Raw genomic sequence first — 23,408 nt, forward strand, 5'->3', positions numbered from 1 at the left:
TATTGTTGCTCTGGAATAATTTGTTAGTATGAGAACTAAATTGATGAACTTACACATGAGGAATCGTAGTTTTGAAGATTTCTAGCATACAGTTGCATGTCTGGCCCCAGACTTCAGGGCTGAATTTCTGTCCATTTAGTATTACCAGGTTTTCTAGGCAGTTTGTACCTGATCGAGCCAACTGCTCGTTATCTGTGAAAGGAATGTCCCATATTTATCAACTTCTACAGTAGCAGTGAAAAATTAACCATTCTCTATTACTGCTTCATTAAAGATTTTTACCAATGTTGTGAAATGCATGGTATCTTAGCTCAAAGTCTACTATCCACAGTCATACCAAGCTTAGTAACCTACTGAATGAAAAAACACTGTTTAAAAACAGAACTCATGAGATGGAAATCCAGAAAGGGAATACAAAGGACTGGTGAGAAGCAGAAAGGAAGCATATAGTGAGACGAAAGGAAGGAAAAGCACCCATTATAAACTTATTTCCTGCAAGGTAGGCACCCACATTCCATGCTAGCAATATGCAGCATTCCAGGCATAAGAGTTGGAGCCCGAAAGAGAACACAGTCTTTAGGAAGTTGTATTTAAAAGTACTAGATGGCTGATAGAAGGGGAGGCACAGAGGAGGAAGGAAAAAAGATAATCAATCAGTACATTTTTATATATATATATGTAAATAAATGAGATATTTTATCCATGCATCCAAGTGGAGAAAGGTCATTGGCAGAGCATTAACACAGCTTTTTAAAAGCTTTTGCTCTGTCACAGTAACACCATAAACACGTTATAACACATCCACAGGAGAGCTACCTGATTAAACAGAATGATGCTCAAATATTTAGGATACTGCATCCATCTACATTCTATAACATATGCGCTATTGGTAGTTTTGTTCTTCCAAAACTCAGTTAACTTTCCCCTTTAGGAGTAACGAGCATTTCAAAAGACATTAATCAAAAGATGGAAGTAAATCAGCTACCTTGTTTTACACACCAGTGTAACTGTGCAAGTATGTCAGGAAGAAGGATCTCATTTAAAGCTTCATAAAACTGTGTAAATACATCACAAATTGCATAAAGTGCATGGTTGCATGTAGTTGTCATCCATTCTGATTTCTAGGAGAAGAAAGGAAAAATCTTTATGTAGGTTCTCCTATGATAGCAGTTGGCTTAAGCATGGCTATTCAACAAAGGCCTCTGAGGAGAGAAGCAGGATTTAGAGCAAACTAAAAAGCCTTACTATTGCATGTGTTGTCAACAGTGTTTAATTTGTCACATGAATACTGCTCAGAAAACTATTTTTACAACAAAGGGCAAACATTTTACTTGAAAACATTCAGACAGAAGAGACAGGTCACTGGATACTATGACAAGTTTCATACATACCATGGAACACAGCAGAAAGTACATTTGGGGCAGTATGGAGTGGAAACATACTGACAAGACAAACAGCACAAACTGTTGCCTTGTCTGTTTGAGTTCTTTAAAAACAACCCATAGAATCATAGAAACTCTAATGTTTGCTCACTCTTTGGGGTTTTTTAATCTTGTTTTTACCTCTGTCTGTTGTTCAGGGAGTTTCATATTATCGAAAATCCGAAACACAATCCTGAACAGATCTTGCCACCAATGCTTTTCAAAGGTATGGCCATAACTCTTCATTATTTCAAACATGACTGTTAAGCCTCTATAAACAAACCCAAACAAATAAAGGAGAAGTTAAAATGCATACCTGTGATCTCCTCATGAACCAAAATAAAGAGAGAAAATGCTCCATTACCTTGTTCGAACATCTAATTTGCAACGATTGATGATACAAGAAAGTTCAAATAAAATAGGAAACCATCCTCTGACCCATACTCTGTCCCCAGGAGCAACATTCATGTCATCACTTGTGTATTCTCTTAATACCTTAGAGATGGGCAGGAAAAGAAAGATTAAAAAAACCCAGCCTCAAAAGTCTTTCAGTGTAACAGATTTAGATACTACCAGTGGCACAGACAGAACTAAAAAGTTAGCTTCATTTCTACCATAACACCCAAATCTTGTAAAATGTAAGTATAAATCTGAGACAGCTGCTTGTGAAAATGCTGGAGAAAAATATATGCAAAGCAAATACTTAAATCCATTTTACTTAGGTTCTGCTAAAGGCTTTCCAAAAGTTGCAGAAGTTTTGATTTTAGGAAGCAAGTGACAGGCAACAATTATATAAATACAGGTGGGGGGTTGGACTAGATGATCTCTAAAGGTCCCTTCCAACCCCTAACATTCTATGATAGGTAGTGAGAAAAGAAGAGTTTGACATAAACCAGTTCAACATTTTTACACTGAATAAAACATGCACATCTTGTAATGGTAACATGCAACTACAATCTAACTCCAGGCTCTTTTCAGCAGTGATTAATATGTGAAGCACTGATACAGCAGACTTGATTTAAAAAAAAAATATGTTTGAAACCAATTCAACTAGACATAATTAGGGTGTCAGAACAAGTAGTAGTGTTTCCCAGGTCATTCCTAACGCTGTTTTTAAAAAAAACCCAAAAAAGGCTATTTCATTCAGTTGGACTGAGGAGACTTTTCTCATGTTCTCACCAGCCCTGGTTTATTGTTTACACAACACCAAAATGACTCCTAATTTTGAATAAGCTTTTAACACAAACACTTATTGCTGGGAGACTGAAGTTTGAGTCTGAAAGCTTGCTCTTAGTTAACCAGGTGAGTCTCAGATTAACAGTAGAAGATAATGTAAGAATACACAAGGGTAAAAATTAGCAGCAAATACCTGTGGCCTTTCTGAAACGTATTTTGCACAGTAGCGAATCAGTCTGATGGCTTCCATGCTGGTGTCCGGAAACGCAACGTTACAGGCAAACTCAGAAAGACATTTGACTGCATCCTGAAATGAGTCAATTGCTGCTGGAAAGTGCTGTTGAAAAATATTTGCTGCGAAGAACAAACAAATAACACTTTAAGATTCACTGATTTGAAAGCCATTGATCTACATGACACCACTACTGAATGGACAAACATGAAAGGAACAGAATTTCTGGATTAAATATGGTTCTGCCTTCCCTTACCTTCTTCCCCATCCCACCCCACCACCCAAATCTGCCAGCATCACATTTTCTTGTGTTGAATAATTACCAGTTTTATAATCTAGGATCATTTCAGGGCTTCTTATTTGGTTCAGTTTCCTCTCACAACATATGCAACCCCAATATTTTGAGAAATAGCAGGAGTCAGCTTCCCTGCTGTGAATGAAGTTACCTAAATTTACCTAAAGTATCTAAGCATGTAATTATCCATATTCTGTAGCAAGACAGGAAAAAGCAGGTACATTTCAGACTTAAGGGACAGACTAAACACAAAACAAATCCAATGCATACAACTCCCAAGATGTATGCAATTCAAGTTAGCAAAAAAGGTTTAGTTACTATTTGCCTTTATTAATACTCTCCATAGCTCTTTTCTACCATACCACTTAATGGGAAGAGGGTACTTTCAGGCCATTTAAGAATGCTCTGATCAATACTGAAGGTCCATTTCAAGTATCTTTGAGTTGGTTGCCTTCCATGGAAAGTGGCAGTAGTACGTTGCTTCAAATATACTTTTAGAACAGGTAGGCTGTATGAACTAAACTCTACAAGGAGTCACGTAGGAGCATCACAAGCTTCATGATCCCCATCATACAACACTGAAACAACATGTATTTTGGGCAATGTGTCCCCTCATTTAAAACAACTTATTGTGACACATGGGACAACATACAAACTTACTGAATCTATTCCAAACTTCCAAAGTTCCACACCAGGACATCTATTTCTAGATTTTCCTGTCCACAGCTATCAGGAGACTTAACTGGTATGTCCTAGCTGCAGAGTTTAAACAGCTGCAAGACCTTGCATTTATTTACCTGGCAATACAAAAGCCTTATTCAAATGGGCCTTCTAAACCAGAATCACTGCATCTATGCTGATTTGTGTACTCATGTCTGTCAAGCATTACTTACTAACTATGTGTGCTGTAGTCTGAAAGGCCAGCTCCACAATATTCCCATCATGGTCTGATGCTGCTTGATGAAACACTGCAAAGATATTCTTCCAGCCTGAACGAATATTACCAGCTTGAGAGTTGACCATCTGAGCAATGCAGCGTATTACCATGTCCCGAATAGTTGGAGATCTTAGAGCAAAGAGAGAAGGTATGACTCTCACAAGCAGCCCAACGTAACCATGCCACTTCCACGTGTGTGACAATCTAACCCACACCAAGTGACATCTGTAAGTAGGACTAAAGCAAGCTAACAGAGAAGTTGCAGTGCATCACACCTGTTTTTCTTCATGATATGCTCAAAAGGCCTTAAGAAGTCTTTCTGGAAGCGGAAGTTGGCTAACTCTCCCTTCTCAAGGAATTTCATTGACAGCTGCCTCAATGAATCTACTGCGAAGATGGCGACGTCTTCGTTAGGGTTACAGCCAACCTAGAAGAAAAGTGTATTTCCAAACATTTCCCAGCTAAGGTATTTTTATATAAGAAATTCATCTCTCAACTTCCATGACAGTCCACTAAAAAATCACTGGCATGTTCTACTTCTCAGAGGGTTACTTTGAGAGATGGCTTTCTCAGTCATTTGATCCAACTAAACAGGCTCATAGATTTTGTATGCAACAAGTGCAACATTATTAAAATGATAATCATATTATAACTACAATTAAAAAAATCCTGGGTTAGAACACCCCACCCAAACATGATCCTTTTCCTAAGGAAAATAACAGTTGTTCCAGGATCATCTGTATATATTTTAGAGGAAAACTAACTTGACATTTGATCTGAAGGATAAGACAATGGCATAAAGAAAGACTACAAAATGATTAAAGATCATTCTCATAAGCATTTGCATTTCTACTTATACATTTCAGGTTTGTACTGAGGTGCCTCCTTTAGGTGCTTTAATGGATCTGGGTTTTTTTTCTTTAAATATCACAATCTATACCATGAACTACACAAAAAGGAAAGCTGAAAGTTCTGCTATTCGTGTATGTTCTGTAACTTGATTTTTACAAGATACCTTATTGAAGTGATCTCCAATCACGTGCCAAATCCTCGACCACTGCAGCCTAATGCGATTCATGTTGTAATATGATATCTCCACTATCTTCTGCAGGCTGAACATGCGTGGGTGGTGTGGGGAAGCCAGCTCATCCATGGAGACAGCACACAGCCATCGGACAAAGTCAACTGAACATTAATACACACCGCTGTAAGTTCAGGATGCTACATTGAGAAAGTCCCTGTAAGCCACACATGGTCAGCATACATACCTATGGCATTTCCATCCAGTCTAGTGGATCCTGTAAATATCCTATGGACAAATAAATGAGTTGCAGTTTTAGCTGTGCATTGACAAGAATCAATCACATCTTAGTGCTGCAGGCAAACATCGGCACATCTCCTGGAGGCATTTTACAATCCTTCAGGCCACGAACGCTGCAACTGTTTTATTCTTACTCCTTGGCAGCAGTTCATGTCCTTCTAGTCTACACATTATCTTCCCTGCTGCAAGTCAGAGTGTGCTACACTCCCTCCCCACTGCAGGAAACAGGCACAGGCTCACATTTTTATCCAGAGCACATAGTGCTGGAACACTCATTTGAGTGGCAGTATGTTGTATTTCACATGGGGAATAAAAAGACATTAAGAAAGCTTTGCTGCAAGACTTCATTGGATGTCAGCCATCTGCTGATCTTTACACAGTTCAAGAATACTGTAAGTTGTGGCTGTCAAAACAGATAGCTGAAAGATTATGGATGCACCATTGTCCTTTCTTCCCCTTCAGTTGTTTAGGGTCTTGAGAGGACTTCAGATCACTGCTCATGGTTCACACGGGACACTGATAAGTGGAGAATGTTCCCAAATCTTTGATAGTTTATGTAATAGATATATTTATGCTACAATAAATACTGGGAGTCTGAATCTATGATTCTACAGACTTGGCCAATAGTTTCAATGATTACAAAAAGTCCCCTTCAAACACATGGTTTATGATAGAAACATCACCTTAGACAACACTTTAGGACAATGATTTGGTCAAGAATGCAGTGACTAACGAATAAAGAGCTGAAGAAGCAACTGAAGAAATGCTGAAACACCAAAGTTCACAAGACATGATGTAGCATGACAAGAAATGGCACGATTTAATACAATAATGGTACTTATTCATTTCAGATACCTGCCCTGTTCTGGCTAAGTCAAAGAGAAAAATATGGACCCAGAAAAACAGAACATACACAACTTAGAGCCAATTATCAGACAGATTTGTGAAACAAAAACAGCTAAATACTATAACACTAACTTAATTCTAGTCTTTGCTGCCTTACTCCAAAGAAAAGGCATAAAAACACACGTATGCACCTTCTCACAATACACTGCATTAGTTATACTGCTATTTAATTCCGGTCCTTTTGTGACTTTTACATGCCTAAAGAAATAGTTTATGGCCTCTAGAGAAAGCATCTAAGTATCATCATCTTTGTCACAAGAGAAAGAGGCTTTAAGAACAAAAGTCTCTGTCAGAATGTCAGCAAATAAAGTGATGATGGTCAGGAATGCCAAGTCCCATTTTCTCCAGAAAGAGACAATACCCTCAGTACCTGTCCACTGCCACCACCACGCTCTGTGAGCTGGTCTCTCCCACTGACTCCTGAATGCTCGCCATGTGCCGCTTATCAGCTCCACTTCCAACGAGGTTACCTGCAGTAAAAGCCATTAAAACCCAATATCTAGCATCATGAAATTGTGACTGGATATTAACCTCAACACTATAAACCTAGACAAAGAAAAGTGACTACTGCTTCCAATTAGCTTGTAATTTACAGGGAGCAGATGGTGCCTTTGCCAGACCTGTGCCAGATTACTACAAAATTACACATCCAGCAAGAAGTCTGCCCTTAGGGCACTGTGTTTGGGCCATAATGTTTATGAAGTTAAGATGATGTAATGCCGTTAATAAGATTGAAAATGAGAAAATATTATTTTAAAATATTAACTCTAAGTCAGACACAAGTAGTTAATGCTGGGCACAGTTCTGTTATACTCAGCATCAGCTCCAGAGTAACTTCAAATTAAAAGGCTTCCTTGATGGTTTTCCAAAGATGAAGGCAATCTGCCTTTTCTATCCAATTTACAGCTTCAAATCAAAGATTTGTTTCTTGCATATACTGCAGGAACAACAGGAACTGGGAAAGCAAATCTAACATGCAAAGGTAAAAAATTCCTTTGGAAAACAAGTTACCAATTATTGAAACGCCTATTAGTTCCTAAAGATAAATGGCTTCTATTTTCACTATCAAAAACAGAGCATAAAAAGAAAGAACTGATAATACTGTAACAAACCTGTAACTTGGTAAGTACAGTATAACAGTTTTGACAGCAATGTATTCCAACAAATAAATCCAGAAGAGTTTTATCAAACAGCTTATGCCAATTACAAAGTTACAATAGATTCGGTTAATTGTGAATACATCTTGAAACACACAGTTCCATTTTTGTAAAGTTTCTTTAATCCAATAGAGCTTCCCCTGGAAGCAAGTAAATATATTTTAATGTCTGATAACAATGAGCTTTCTTTGTCATCATACTTCACTTACATGTGCATCTTTGTGAGGTTCAAAGACTATTAATCTTACCTAATCCCAGGCCCATGAACTCTTCCCCTCCAGATGTATAGCTTTTTATGTTTCCTTCCCTTTCACGCCCAGAGCCAGATAAATACCGAGTTTTCACTCCAGTTCCTATAAGTTGTGCTAGCTCCAGCTGGCTAATACACTTCAAGATCTAAAACCAGAAAGATTTAAACAGTGTGTTTCTGGACAGCATAATATTTTCATTCCTAACATATATTTATATTTAATGTTTATTACCTTCCCAGGTTCTCTAACCTTTAAAACAACTTTGACAATAACAGTTTTGACAGAGCTGAAGCATTACTCATACAACTGGAAATACTGGAAATAAATGTGATTCATTCAAGATCACCAGCTGCCACCAATCTTTCCAATATGATAAGAAAAAAACCCCATAAAACAGTACCAAAAAATCTAATTGGATCTCTGACTATTAGACAAAACCTTTTCATTATTTCTCGGAGCATCAACTTTCAAAACAAGCAAACATCTTGGAGTTGATTTTCTATAAAGTTCACTGTCCCAGACAGAAGAAAACACTGAATTATTGCAGCTACTAGTTTGAGTAATGATGTTCCAACAGAGGCAGTGAAAATGCCAAAATTGTGCCTTGCCATCAGAACAAAACTCTCTCTTCCTTCTTATTCCTGCATTGCAACATCCGTTGGACTGGTACAAGCATTTGTAAGGAAATGCTATAAGCCAGGTCCAAGTGATTTGTCAGCTAGAGTAGCTTCGGGCTCACATTATCATGTAGTCAAAGACTAGTGCCAGAGAACATAATGCAGCAAGAATGCCTCTTTTAAGCAGCAGTACAGACTTAGATCTGACTAAAATGCTCTTGGAAAATAAGCTTTAAGTAAATACATATGATCCTGATAGCTTATCCTTACCTATCCCCCACCAAGTGACTTTATCTCTAGTTTTTCATGTGATCATGGTGTAAATGTTGCCAAATGCTGTACAGTGAATAATGGACCCATGAGCTAGTATATTTTTGTTCATGTGAACAAGAACACAATCAGTTTCTGTGCAGAATTTTCTGAAGAAAAATGAGTTTTCAATATGGTTTTAATTCCATATCAAAACCACCTACGAAAATTACAATACTGGTCATAGTAGAGTCTGTCAAAACACCTCTAAGTGCTTTATATTATATACACACCTCCCTACATTCTAAACAGGGTTCTGACACATGCTGGGAACTAAATGCACTTAAAAGACTGAAAGTAGTCAAAGAATAAAGCCCTGCAACTTTTCAAAGGACACTACAGTTACACTGCTTCAACTGATCAAGTTTTTACCTCATGCCAAGAATTCCCAAGATAGTTGCCATCTGTGTGAGCGACTGTAATAAGTGTCTTAATGGTATCTATGTTCTTCTGTTTCATTTCCGTAATACTGGAACTGGCGGTCAACAAGGAGAAACGAGCAAGGGCCTGTACATAAGCATCTCGTTCAAGCTACAAGACAGAAAAAAGAATCATAACCAAGTCTCCTGAAAGTAGAGAAAGCCACTAGTCTAGCGTGCCTACACGATTTTCCTTCTATGTATAGCTGGCAATTTCATTAGAGCATTTTCCAGCTGAAGGAGAGTAGGAGGAAAGTTAGCAAACGCTCTGAAGAGAAGACTCAGCAATGAAAGGAAAGCAGAGTTGAAGAAAAGCTTGAGGATATCAAGAACTTAAACTAAACCAAGATTGTAGTATTTTATTTCACCATTTCTGGAAATGAGATGAAATGTTTCATTTACTATGCATAAGTTGTTTGTAATAAGTTGTTTCTTTGCCACAGCCTACACAACCCTTAGCAAGCTCCATGCCAAGACTTATACAAACCTGCATTCCAAAGATACAGGCTATTCTAATTGCACATCGGATTCCTTCCAAACAAAGGGATGCAACTTCTGTGTCATCACAGTTCTGCAAGCCAACACTGTAAGCTGCCAGCAAGGGAGTCCACACAAGCTAAAGAAAAGAAGAAACTAAGTTCAGAGATCTATTACAATTTTAGCACAGAACTCTTGGTAACTGAAATGGAATACATCCAGAGAGTCCACCTCTCGCATTACCTAACCCTTCAAAGTACTTTTCTCCACTTTATTTTTCATGCTTAAAAACCCCCCAGCGATGAAGGAACAAGGACAACCTCATACTCACTTTGAACATGGGTCTGACATGATCCAGATGAGTGGCACTAGTAAAAGGAGCCTTTGCATGGCTGACGGCCTCCATGAGGGCTTTAGCTGTTTTAGCCATTTGTTCCATCTCCAAGTTGTACAATAACCTCCGCTGCTTCTCGTTAGCTACACCTACAGGGAACACCACACACTTGCATTGGTTTCTTTTTTTCAAGAGCATATTCCATGTCCTTGCATCAAGCATCACAAAATCTTAAATAAAGGTATTCCAAATGAAATCTTAGTATTTTCAGCAATGTTAGAACTCAGGACACAGGCATAGGTTGCAAGCAAGGAACTCCAGCACTACATCTCACATCCAACTTAAGGCTGTAGTCCACACAAAATAACTAATTCAACATGTGGCACATAATAAGCACTATGAACTGACAACACTGGAAGTCAGAAAGGCATGCTCTAAATCACACTGTAAAAATCCTTCATCTTCCTAGGCTGACATCCTCAAAACAGAACTTGTCCTGACCAAGCTGGTAAATAAATTAATAATTTAGTGTTTCTTTATCCTTATACCAAGGGCTGCAACTTCAGTTTTCAAGCAAATCAATTTGGTTCCTATTTTGAGCTAGGAAACCTGCAAACAGCGTTGAAAGCTCTGAAAATACAGCTGTTCTGAGTCTTCAGAATTCACTAATTTGAATTAAATTACTACCAGCTACTCTGAGTAAAAGCAGAGAACAGCTGGGGATACTTGTTTCTAGTGTACACTGTACACACATCCTCATTTTGTCTAGATGAGGTCAGGTGACTATAGATCATGACAAACTCTGATCTTTCTCTTTTTCAAACATTACCACAAGGACTGTGGCACTTAGAGCCTCTGAACTGTGACACACTACTGATAAGAGACACAAAACCTCCCCCCTACACCTCAAACCAAAACCCCAGCTGTTGTCTAGCACAAAGAAATACGAAGTTAACTTGCAAAAGTGTCACCTTCAGTTATTCTACCGTTTTCCCCTCATACTTCCACTAAAAAAAACCCCTCACCTAACCCAAAAAACCACAAATCTAGTTTTTAGTGCCTCTCTGCAATGGTGCCAGATGCACTTACACAGCTATGTTTCCATCACAGAAGCAGCAGTATTAAGTAATAACTGAGCCAGTTTCATTCCAAATATCTATATTAGTCATCCTAAATGTAATTTACATATTGCACAAAGATGTTTTCAAAAAGGGACTTGAACTCCACTATATCATCCTGAAAGTTACTGCAATAGTTCAAGAGCACTGTGGTCTTTCCAGTTACTAGTTCCTTCTTACTTGGTTTACTACACTTGGTTGTAATTGCGTATTCTTTTGTCTCTTTCATTGCAATTTTCTTTCCTTCTATTTCTTCATAGATTGTGGATAAATACTCTACTGGCAGGTCTTTACTGTCATTGATTCCTCGATTCATTTTAATGTATTGCTCCTTTGTCATTTTATTTTTAACCTGTAAAAAAAGGAATGAAAGTTGGGTATCAGATTTTGAATGCAAGTTCCAGGGAAATATGAACTTCTACAAGTTTGATTTTTTAATGTCTACCTGTGGACTGTGCAAGTCTGTAGTCAGCATTATTATAGAGTATGCCAAAACATAGGCAGTGTCAGCACTAGCAAACAGTGTTTGCCTAAGGGAGGAAAAAACAAAACAAAACAAGGTTTTAGAGCCCTAATTCCTCAATCCATTACCTCTATGTCTACATGCAAGAAAAATACCCAGAAGTGCTACCCATTCAACCAAAGAGCTAACATAGCCTGAAATTAGTCTTTGAAAACACATGAAGCCCCAAGTGTTTTAAAATGCAAATTAGAAAAAAGGGAAAATATATAGAACCATCTTCTTCCCTATGTTGAAAACTAGCCATGACTGGAATTTTCAAGTACATTCCTGAAAGATTATACATTACCTTCCTTTGGGTAATCCTACAAAAGCTAAAGAGCAGCTTATTTTTCACTCCTAGGGTTTCATAAAGAATTACACCAAAACCAACCCAGTGCTGCACCAAATGGACCAAGGAATGGGAACCAATTAAGCCTGAACATCCAGCTAAACTCCAGTGTTAGTTTAGTGCATTAGAAACAATAACAATCCTGCCTACTTGTTGTCAGCTAACATATATACATTTTGTTCAACATCTAATGGGCAAAACCAGGTGTAGTATTTTTAATTCTAGCAAAAGCTACTTCTTCATACTGTTGTTTACACTTGTGTGATCTACATTTATTTAAAAGCAGAACAACTAATAAAATGGCATCCTGGCCTGTGGCCAGCAGGACCAAGGAGGTGATTGTCCCCTTGTATTCAGCACCGGTGAGACCACACCTAGAACAGTGTGTCCAGTTCTGGGCCCCTCACTTATAAGAAGGACATGGAGGTGCTGGAGAGTGTCCAGAGGCAGGCAATAAGGCTGGTGAAGGATTTGGAAAACAAGTGTGATGAGAGGCAGCTGATTGAGCTGGGGATGTTTAGCCTAGAGAAGAGGAAGCTGAGAGGAGATGTGATCACTCTCTACAACTACCTGAAGGCAAGGTGTAATGAGGTGGGAGTTGATTTCTCCAGTTACAAATAACAGAACACAAAGAAATGGGTTTAAGTCGCACCAGGGGAGGTTCAGATTGGATATTGGGAAGAACTTTTTTCCTGAGCAGTTTATTAAGCATTGGAACGGGCTTCCCAGGGGGGTGGTGGAATCACTATCCCTAGTCAAAAGACACATAGATGAAGTGCTGAGGGTCATGGTTTAGTGATGGGCCTGGCAGTGTGAGGTGACTGGTTGGACTCAATGATCTTAAAGGTCTTCTCCAACCATAATGATTCTATGATACCTTAGGGCTTCCCTCCTACAAGAATTCCTTCTGGGACGTATCTGGGACTTAATAAAGTGCCAGCATTAGTATCCTTCCTATCAAAAGTTTACATTTTGCCTTGCCACTGAAGAGGGTCAGCACCAATATCAGCAAAGATCTGCTCCTCACACAAGCCTGTAGAAGCCCCTGACTTGGTATGAGTGCGAGTTGCAACTTGCCCCTAAGGGTTATACTTTAGGCATTTCTCCAATACAAAGGTTTTGGATTACCGTTGGTTGCATTCAATGTATCTAGCAGCAAACTTCTCCATTAATCTATCGATCTTCTGCGCTTCACCTGGCAGACGAAAACCTTCCAGAAATATACGTAGAGCAGAGACAAAATCTTTTCCACAGAAATCGAGCTGGTCTACATAGGCATACATCACTTCCTTGTTAAACTTGTTGCTTTCCCCAAGGAATTCCCCTACTTGAGTCTACAAATACAAGAGACAGTTATTACAGTGTAACCCAACTGCCAGCTTTGCAAGAAAGTTTTTAACACCAGGATTGCACAGCTGTCAGTTTTGTAAGACTGACACGCTTCACTGAGTGTGCAGAGCAACCGTCAGTGGGATGAAAACAAACCAGTGCCACCAGAAAATGTCTTTAGGCTGCAGATTCTTGCTTCCCTTATTCTCCAAGGTGAGACCTGCATTATTTTACAGCCAGGGAGAGCTGAACTGTGTCCAGTCTCACTTGCTGTAGAGAATGATTTGCCACTGCAATACATGACACTTCTTTGGTGGCAAGACACTGTTAATGCAAATAAAATGCATGTTCCCATTTCTGGAGAATCCCTTCAGCACTTGATCACAAACACAGCCTCCATAAAAAACCCTGGGATAGCAAATAAATGGAAAGCAGCATGGGTATTGAGTACCTTCATCAGAACCCTTACACTTTCAATCATCTATTAATGAAACATGAACTAAAGAGAGAGTGCAAACAGACATCAGCAGATGGGGAGAAGACGATAGGGGCAAGAATATTAACTATGTCCTGTTGCATGTTGTCTTACAGAACAGAGGCGTTCCTCTTGGTGTAAAAATTGTGCCATGTCTTCTGCTGTAGTGCCAAGCATTCCTTGCTCCTGTAGATATTGTATTCCTCTCTTGGGTTTTTTATTAAATCTATTCAAATAAAAAACATGGGGAAACTGAGACAGGAGATGGAAAACATCACAGCCTGTACTTTTTTTTTTCATTTTACAGAGCCCTTTTAAACCAAAGGCTCTGTGCTGTAGCTTTTATCTTTTTTTTTCTGGTTTCTTGTGCAGTTGAATTAGCACAAATGAAAGCTGTGAAACCACCCTCCACTTTGCCCAAGATTTTACTGAATTCCTTTTAACTACAACAGCCCCCAGCATTAGCTTTTGACAACAGTAGGCAAGAGTCTTCAGCATTAAGAGCAATTTGTAAGTGTCGCTACATGTTTAAAACCATAAGAAACAACAAGGGTTTTTTTACCGGTGAATTTTTATTTTCCTGTCATACTGGACTTACAGTTCTATCCCATGTTCAATTATTTCCTTTTGTTGCTTGATGACTTCAAATTGCTCAGGATCATCCGGGACAGTAGTCTGGGTACCAACACTTCCGACTCCTGATGACACAGTGGAGTCCAAGGAACTGACACTACTCCGTCTCCCTCCACTCTCAAGACATTTACCTTCAGCCATTTCCTGTTCAGATGGTTTATATGAACCTGTGTATAAACAAGGCAAGATTTAAGTCAAAAGCTTTTAGTTATAAACATTTTTAGTAGAAATGTGTAAGCCATTAAACAAATTAGCCTCTCCATAAGAAAACAATCTTACCCAAACTAGCCTGATGATTCGGATTCACGTAAAGGTCTTTGCTCCATTCTACCATACATTTCAAAATAGAAACCAGACATTCGAGGCCTTTTTTCCTCAAGCTCAGTTCCTAAAAAACACAAAACAAAATCCCCCAAACAATATATACACAAACACACAAGTTTTTAGAAAGCATTAGACCACATCATTCAAATCTTTACAAGTTTGTCAGTTAGGGGGAAAGCTACCAGACAAAGTTTCTGCCCCCTGACTATTTAAGCTGAATACATCTGAGCCAAGAGCAACCATAACTAGACACCAAAACACCTTGTGGCTGCTTTAATCTGATACTCTATTGACAGCTGACGAGTACAACTAAAGGGCAATATACATCAAATCCTAAATGCAGCCTCTTTGTTGTATGAATGATTATGACTATCCAGTAAACCTCTACAACGTCAAATACCTCCACAAACAAGACCAGTGTTACTATACAGCTAAAGGAAAAAAAAGGAATCAAGCATCAATACAATTTTAATCAAAAGGTGTGTGGTGCACTCAGTTCCAAGATCAATGTTGGCATGAAGTTCACTTCAGCCCTGCAAACCATTAGGCTGGGTTAGAAAAACAAGTGCTGTAAGAGAAGGCCAATGTCAGAAATAGCTGCTTTTGCTGAAAGCAGCTATATTCCATTCTCCCTTTAAGGACAGTGAAAGAATAACTTTATATTTAAAGTACTTGTGATGGAGCTATGGCACTAAGTTTATGCTAAGCAAACACAAGATGCAGCTACAGCTGGTTCATAAGGCCCAGAAGGCAAGTCACTTAAGCAAGGCAGAGGAAAGCTCATTTGATTGTCTGTCCCATGGCAGCCCAACAAAAGAGGCAATAACAAGCCTAGTGTCACAATGCAGCAAAACAGTCAGCATCCAGTAACTCTTTCTTAGTTAGCTAATTTGCAAGGAACATTAGTAGGTTACAGACAACACGAAGCACTGGAACTATCAATAATGACGCAGACACAACACCATTTACTAAAAAAATACTATCTCATCTTCAAAGTTGTTTCTCTTACCTGTAAAGGTGTCATTCCCAACTCATGCCCACTTCGTCCCTGGGCGATTTTGGACAAATCATTTACAAGGCGCTCAAATATATTTGCAGCGTTTAAATCACAGTCATAGTTCACATAAATATCCACTACACACTGGGCATCTTGAAAATAGAACAGAGTGTGAGTATTAGGATTCAGTGTAACAGCATTTTTTAAAATGAATCATCTCATTGGAGCAGACAGTGTGGGATGAGTCCAGACATTTAACCCAAGCACTAGGGGATCAAATTAAGATTCACACACTTCAGCATTATTTGTAGCATTTGTATTGGAGATAGTTTCCATCTGCTGCCAGAGGAAGTGACTGCTTCGCGCAACATTGGTAGTACCTGCACAAATTCTAGTTAAAGTCTGAATCACCATCCATTTGTGTTCAAAGGAGCTGGAAGAAGTCTCCAGAATATTCAGGAAGATCTCTTTGAAGAATACCTGCAAAATAAATGAGGTAAAGGACTTGATCATCTGACACTTATTAGAACCACGCCAAAAGTACAAATCCATTTCTATTCAGTAACTTCTCTCGAAGAGTATCATCTCATACACATTAAAATTTGAATACAGTAATAATCTATTAATTCAGTAAGCCAAGAAAACCAAGACATTAACTTCAAACTTCAAGCTGTCTTTTTATCATTGCAGGATTTTTGTTTGAGAAGTAGAACACCATACAAATAAAAGTCTCTCACCTCAATCTGCATTTTTAAATGAGTCTTAAAATTGGAAAGCAGCGTGAGAAAGATGGCAAGGGAGAGCTCAAATACATCAGGAACAGAAGAGACTCCATTTTTTGATAATGCTACACAAAGATATTGCTTGATTGCATTGATGAACATTTCATGTGTCCTGAAAACTGGACCGGCATTCTGCAGTACTGAGAGAAGAAGCTGGAGAGACACTATCTTAGAACGCAGCTCGTGGGATCTAGAAAAAAAGAAATCAACATTAAATTCATATTGTATTGTATTTCTAGACACATGCTTTTATTCAACATGAGCATTATAGCATTCTTCCATGTCAAGAAGCTACAGCAGCTACTTATATGTCTCCAAAAGTTGAAGAGGAGTGACCTGAGGGTAGACCTGCTTGAGCAGTGGGGTTGGACTAGATGACCTTTAGACATCTCTTCCAACCCCTACCATTCTGTGATAGTGAAATAATTACAGTCTCATTACTTGGGATCTGGTGGTCCATCACCAAGTGGTTTCATGGAGAGCTTGCACAACGACCTGAACACAAGGAAGGCATCCTTTTGCAGAACATGGGAAAATTTGGCAGCAGCTTGATGTCCAGATACATCTGTTTCCTTGAGAGCAAGAAACACAGTATTAGATTCTCACTCAGACAAAGGAACAAAGCAGTTAGAAAGATTCCACAGCTCCCCTGGGAATAAGTTAGATTAAGAAAAAAAACCCAAGTACATTTGGCAAAGTTTCAACTTAAACAGCACAACAAGTGATCTGGATCTTTTCACAAACATTGACTCACTCTTCCCATCCAATCCCACCTTGTATTAAGATACAACTGACAATTAAAATACAATTAACCAATTTTAGAACAGCTGTTTTCAATATCTACTTAAATTGCAGTCACTGCTTCCTTTTTGAATCTGAGCAGTACACACACATTAAAGCTCCTGTTCCTTCCCTCCCCGAAAATCTCACATATTTGATTGGCATGATAAAAACATTTCTCCTTTCCTAAACATAAATTAGTGTCCAGTGAAGTTATTTACCAGATTATCAGTGGAGGAAACAGATTGCCCATCATCTGGAATCCCATTTGTTTGTACATTTTCATTACTAGAGCCAGAAAGAGCAATATCTGCAGTCTCTAATGCAGGCAGAGCCTTAACTGTTTCTGTTACTTGCTTTTCTTCAGCCACTAAATGGGAAAAAGTAAAACTGATTAAAATCACTCACTTTTTTTATCCCATGACTTTGTGAAGCTCTACAACCAAGTAGGATAGGGTAGAAAGCTTCTCAGCTACAAGCAGAAGAGGAATATTGTGATACAATAAAAACCTGTTCTTACTGCCTTAGTAACCTTGGTGTGTGTTCCTGTCAAGATACTTGGTAACATAAAGTAACTTTCATGCTTTTATAATCACAGGAATAAGAGTTGGGCAATATACATTTATTGATTTTAATTTAGAATATTTTACTACCTTTCACAGCTGACTTGATAACATCTTCCAAGATGCCTTTAACCACTTCCTTTCCTCCATCAGTTGTTTCCTCTAATGAAACATGTAAAGAGATAACTTTAAATACTTGTGTTTAGGAAGAAGGTGGAAAGGAGAAACGTGACAGAGGCAGAAGGGTTAAAAATTACAGATTTTCTTTAGTAGTTCTCCTTTAAAGTCATTTCCAAGAAGTCATATCAGCTCATTGATGTTATTTTCACTGTTTAAAACAAAGCAATGGTATTTTCAATACATTGATTTTGTTATTTGTGTTTATCAACTGTTACAAACTTCTGGTTTTGGAACATTTCACATGGCTAATTTGGATACAGTATATGCTTATGATAAGGTCTTCATAAGGCACATTTTTACCATGGGACTTCAATTAACTCAAAGTGAATGTCACTTCCCACGTAGCATGATTATTCTCTTCCTTGTCCCCCACTTTACCAACCTAATTAAGTAAAACTCCATTATAATTCCATACACATAAATTACATATAGTTGTACTAGAACTCTAGGAAAAACATGAGCCTTTCTTCAACAGCTACAATGTTGTAGACAAGCTGAGGTTGGCCCGCATACTCCAAAAAACTACTGAGGAAATGCAAGCATGATTTGAGACAATAGTCACTTTTCCTCAGAAGAGCCTAAAAGAGCATTTTTCAACAGGAACATTGTAACTGAAGGCAGACATGACCTAGTCTTCTTGTTCACCTGGTGCTGAAAGAGTCAGATCCTGTTCCAACTTCACATCTCCATCCTCTGACCTCTCAGGCTCACCGTTGGTTAATTCCACGCTTACAGGAGCAGTGGCTTTGCCTTCTGGATAGCTGTGCTTTAACTGAACTATCTTTGGAGACTTGGACAGTACTGGAATTGCAGGAGACTGGGATTTTTGCTGATTCGTTTTTTCTACTTCTCTGGATTCTTGTATCTTGAAAAAACAACGTGAAAATTTTAACACAGGCCCAAAACATAAGGGAAAACAGTTGTCTGTGATGAGTGATGTTCCTTTGTGAATTCACATGTTAACAAGAAAGAAACAGTGAAAACAAACACTTGGACAGTCAAATGAAAAAGATGCTCCTCAAGCTTATTTTAAAAGCATTCCATAATTTGTTTATACGAAGCCACTTGGCAGAAATTACAGTGTGAAACTGTATCAGCAATAAGCTTCAGATTTTATTTTTAGTCACTCAGTTTGTTTCAGCATGCTTCATTGCATGATTTGAGAGGGATTTTTTTAAATTACAAATCAACAGATATCTAACCAAAATGACAGACTCATTAAGGAGAAAGTTTTCTGTTCATTTGTCAAGCCTAAACATTTGAGATGAGCAAAAGTAATAGTTACGTACAGCTTGATTCTCCATCCGTGTAAAAATGACATTTAACATCTGTGTAAGTGTAGCTTTGGCAGTTGTCTGATTAATAAGATTTTTACTGGCAAGATAAATGTTGTAACAGGTTCTAACAGTCTGAAGAATTGTTCCTTCATGAATTTCTATATACGGAGATGTTACTGCAGTGAGGAGAGCCTGAAAAAGTCCATAACACAGTAAAAATTACATCTAAGTAGGCAACAATGCACTTTATGCAGGTCTTCCATAATAATCAGTGGGGTTTTTAGCAAACACGTATATCTGCTTATAAGACTTTATAAAGAACTTCTAGTTCTCTGAAATGACATTTCAAAACAAAGACAGTTTAACAGAACTTGGACATATCATTGCTCTCTCCTGAGCTGTTAAGGTGCTTTATCACTACTAGTTTCCCACTAAGGAAGATACTCTGCCTCCAAATGGAACAGTTATAATTACATTCTATGACTTAATTTCTGTGAAAGGTCCAATTCTGCACCACAGTTACAGTGGCTTCAGTTGAAGGCTGATAGTGATTCATAGCCTAATGAACATGGGCATTACTAGCCTAGAGGACAAACCTCAAGCTATCTGCAAGATAAAGTATCAAGACCGTGGCTCATCGCAGAAAGAAAGGCAAACAGTTATGAAATATTCCCTTCTGCTCTGCTTCACCAAGAGGAAATACTTTCACATACCAAGTCTGACTTGGTGACAGTCTCCCTAAATTCAGTGACACATGCAATAATGTAAGAAATGGAGAATCTGGGCCCTAAGTAGTGCTTTGCATTTTTTTTCAGTTAAAATAAAATAAATCAAAGAGGAAGCAAATTAATATTGCACAGAAATGAATCAAATAAAATACCTTAATTATCTGTAGTTGTACACCTTCATCAGTTTGAGGACCCTGAAAGCAATTGCAAATGGTTTCAACTATTCGGTCAATCAGTCTTTTTCCAGGAGCTCCACTGTCTGGAGCATTGCCGGTGATATGTCCATATGCAATGAGTTTCTAGGTAGAGAGAATGCAGGTTAAAATACAGCTAAGTATATCCTAAAAAGAAGGTTTTCAACAGCATACCTCAACCAGTTTGAACACAAAAATTTAACACCATCAGTAGTCTGGCTACTGCATACTTGGACAGTTCGTACATCTAGGCAAACCAGATTTACTAAGTCATATGTAAGCTTTTCCCACCCAGACCACTTCTTCCTACTATAACCAGACAAAAAATGTTAATGTCAATCTTTGTAGCTACTCATAACAGAAAGGTCCTGCTCTTAAATGGCACTCATTTTTTCTGTAAGAATCTAAGGAGGAACAATGTAGAAAGACTCCAAAGTTTCACCTCCTATCACATCAGTACTATAAGAAACACCACGGCAAACATTCCTTTTAGAGCACCACAGATGAAACATCTTTACTGAAAAGCATTCATAAGCTTCAATAAAGGCTTGCTTCACTATAAAACAGCACACACACATTTCTGACTTTGACAAGACACACTTTCAGTCAAGTCTAACAATAACCTACTTTGCATCTAGGTAGCCATAGTGGGTATGTACTCAGGACAACACTACTTCTTCATTCTAAGAATGTCAGTGGCATACAACGTTTTTGTAACTACATGTTTCTAAAATTTCCCTCTGTTCAAGTTTGAACAGAACATTTACCTGTAAACAATCCAGCGAAGTACTGACAATGCGTGGAGACTTTGACTGGCAGGCCAGTTCAAACGGCAGGAAATATTTATCTGCTTCAATGAAGTTTGCTTTTGGTGGAGCAGCAGTGCCTTCCCTAGATCGCATAAGAAAAGTTATTACTTTTTCTAAGCATGTATATCCCAGCACTTACACATCCTTCTTTTCTAAATTTCAAGGTGGACTATAGCAGCATATAAATGTAACACAAGTCTCTCAGACAGCTCTTCTTAAAGAGAGTTTGATTTTCTCTAAAAATAAAAATCAATATTGCATCTGACCTTTTTCATATATTCTTCAACATCACTCTTCCCCCTCTGCACTTCAACACTTTCCCACTAATATTACTAATAAGTAATATTAAAATGGGTATTGTTGATCTAAGTAGGTAAGAGCATATACTATCAATAAGAGGACAACTAACACTCTTTATGATTTCCTATCGGGCTACATTATGCCCAGTAAAAGGAAATGAAAAACAAGCATCTTTTAGAAGTTTTGCAATTTTTCCATAGTGAAACACAGAGGCAGTTATGGCTTGAGTACCCATACCCACCACATTGTGTAACTGGAGCACATTGGCCATATGATGTTTTTGACAGAAAGCTGTATGGCTGGGTATTCACAAATTAATTGCCATCATGTATATCCACTCTTACATTTACACTACCAAATTATTCTACTTCTTTGAGGGTTTTGCATAGTTTACAGAAATTAATCATTTACCTTTGCTTTTCCAGCTCTGTTTTTATTTCATCTGGAAGAAAAAAAAAGCAAAGCACTTAACATCCAATATAAGTTATTGTTATCAATAAAACAAATAAGGAAAATGTAATAGTGCAAAGCTGTTTCAAACTAGAGGGCTTCAGTACTTGGTACTTCTTCCTGTAACGTTTTCAGCTTCAGAGATTGTAGACACATCATTTGTTGGACGACAAACCTCTCAACTTCTACTTCAAAATGCAATTTTTTCCAAACATTCTTAACAAGAGTTATCTCCAGACAACATATATATGGTGTGCAAGTTTTATACAGGAGTAAGTCCGCATCAGAGAGCTCAAGTCTGCAGAAGTCTTTAAGCCACGGCATAAACCTCAACGCATCAGACCTTCCTGTTAATGACAATGCTAGTTAGCCTGTTTTTGTTAAACCTCACAATATGACACCAGCTGAACAAACTCTCAAGAGACAGGAGATCTGAAATGCATGCTGTCATTTGTGCCAGTAGAGGGGTTTTTTTTTCAAATGAAACTTTTAGGGAGCTTTTCATAAAATGAAATACAAAGGAAAAAAAGTGGGTTATTTGTTTCTGTGGTATACAGCAGCAAATCCCAAAGATGCTAGGATGGCTTTTTGAGGATTTCTACCACCATGGTACACAATACAGAGTGAACTGTGTAAGTACACACTTCAGTACTGACAAAAATATCAAAAAATGGCACACACAGTAAGGCTGCACAGCTACAACCATTTGTAACACCACGTGGAATCCTGCCCATCCCACCCTACGCCATGTAGCTGACAATTATCATGCCTAATAAACTTGTTTCAAATTGCTAAATTATCAGAAATGGGTCATTCACGTAATACCTGTTCTTCACAACTCTGAAGAGGAGGGATTAGAAGTTCAGAGTTCAGATTACCTCAGTGCTGTCTGTGAACCTTGATAATTTCTTCTGTTTCAGAAGCATCAACACACAAAACATACCAATGAATAAGGATTGCAACAAAACACCCATGAGATGTTTTGCACTGTTCTATTGTTCAGTGCATGTAACAAGAACTGATCCTTGCAGGGTATGTCTGCTTTGTAACATTACTATTCCTATTCTGTACTGAAAATCGACACATAACAGAGGAAACCTGAATAACTAAGCTGTTAGTGATAAACTATATCCAGGATTGGCACTTGCTGTTCTGTCTGCCATACACTCTCATTAATGAAAGCCAACACAGTCAGCAGTCAAGAAAGCAGCAGTCTGACATTCATTAGCAATAAATGACGTAATGAGAACTGAGGAATATTATCCACTCTGCAGCCAACAAAAGAATAGACAACAGAAATATTGAAGAGACACAGGCCCACAGTGTGTCATGGCTCTGTTCAGCAAGCAGCCCACCATTTTCTAATCAAGTCCACTCAGCAATCAACCATGCCCAGCAGTTTTTAAGGGGACAATTTTCACTTGCCAGTATTGCACAAGCCAACAGCAAGGCAATGAGCTGAGCCAAGCACATAGGCCCTGTACCTGATATTTTAGCCTTAAGGAGACTTGATTATGCCCATCTTCAATGACATGTTCTATTAGACTTTGCACTGGAAAAACATGTAAGAATAGCATTCCATATTAGAGCAACCATGACTTCAATCTCAGAAACACTCCATACATTTTTTGAAAAAACATCTAACCAATGCCTGACCAAGTTCCCCACAACTTTATTATATAGAAGGTTTTCTAAAGCCATATAAAATCATCTTAACTGCCAATGCTGGCAGAAAAAGAATAAATGAAAAGACAAAAGCAGGTTAC

General features: G+C 38.2%; 1 protein-coding gene across 3 annotated transcripts in view; it reads right to left on the reverse strand.

Moving 5' to 3' along the window:
• The window catches only part of ARFGEF2 (ADP ribosylation factor guanine nucleotide exchange factor 2), a 35,994-nt gene that overhangs the window by 8,027 nt on the left and 4,559 nt on the right, over positions 1-23,408 (reverse strand). For 2 of the 3 annotated variants that reach the window (XM_062008755.1, XM_062008757.1), the window contains exons 2-32: positions 21,604-21,634; positions 20,851-20,974; positions 20,042-20,188; positions 19,174-19,353; positions 18,530-18,749; positions 17,795-17,866; positions 17,363-17,511; positions 16,803-16,933; positions 16,317-16,551; positions 15,960-16,059; positions 15,592-15,731; positions 14,538-14,646; positions 14,224-14,425; positions 13,740-13,851; positions 12,950-13,155; positions 11,416-11,500; positions 11,151-11,322; positions 9,850-10,001; positions 9,529-9,657; positions 8,995-9,153; positions 7,694-7,841; positions 6,659-6,758; positions 5,330-5,370; positions 5,077-5,246; positions 4,337-4,488; positions 4,018-4,190; positions 2,791-2,951; positions 1,786-1,916; positions 1,563-1,692; positions 986-1,121; positions 54-192 (exon numbers count right to left, since the gene is read on the reverse strand). In XM_062008755.1, coding sequence (XP_061864739.1) covers positions 54-192; positions 986-1,121; positions 1,563-1,692; positions 1,786-1,916; positions 2,791-2,951; positions 4,018-4,190; positions 4,337-4,488; positions 5,077-5,246; positions 5,330-5,370; positions 6,659-6,758; positions 7,694-7,841; positions 8,995-9,153; positions 9,529-9,657; positions 9,850-10,001; positions 11,151-11,322; positions 11,416-11,500; positions 12,950-13,155; positions 13,740-13,851; positions 14,224-14,425; positions 14,538-14,646; positions 15,592-15,731; positions 15,960-16,059; positions 16,317-16,551; positions 16,803-16,933; positions 17,363-17,511; positions 17,795-17,866; positions 18,530-18,749; positions 19,174-19,353; positions 20,042-20,188; positions 20,851-20,974; positions 21,604-21,634 — 4,336 coding nt within the window. The remainder of the gene's footprint in view (positions 1-53; positions 193-985; positions 1,122-1,562; positions 1,693-1,785; positions 1,917-2,790; positions 2,952-4,017; positions 4,191-4,336; positions 4,489-5,076; positions 5,247-5,329; positions 5,371-6,658; positions 6,759-7,693; positions 7,842-8,994; positions 9,154-9,528; positions 9,658-9,849; positions 10,002-11,150; positions 11,323-11,415; positions 11,501-12,949; positions 13,156-13,739; positions 13,852-14,223; positions 14,426-14,537; positions 14,647-15,591; positions 15,732-15,959; positions 16,060-16,316; positions 16,552-16,802; positions 16,934-17,362; positions 17,512-17,794; positions 17,867-18,529; positions 18,750-19,173; positions 19,354-20,041; positions 20,189-20,850; positions 20,975-21,603; positions 21,635-23,408) is intronic. The other variant, XM_062008756.1, reaches the window with a different exon arrangement.

The sequence above is a fragment of the Colius striatus genome, chromosome 16 (assembly GCF_028858725.1).
Source record: "Colius striatus isolate bColStr4 chromosome 16, bColStr4.1.hap1, whole genome shotgun sequence".
NCBI lineage: Eukaryota > Metazoa > Chordata > Aves > Coliiformes > Coliidae > Colius > Colius striatus.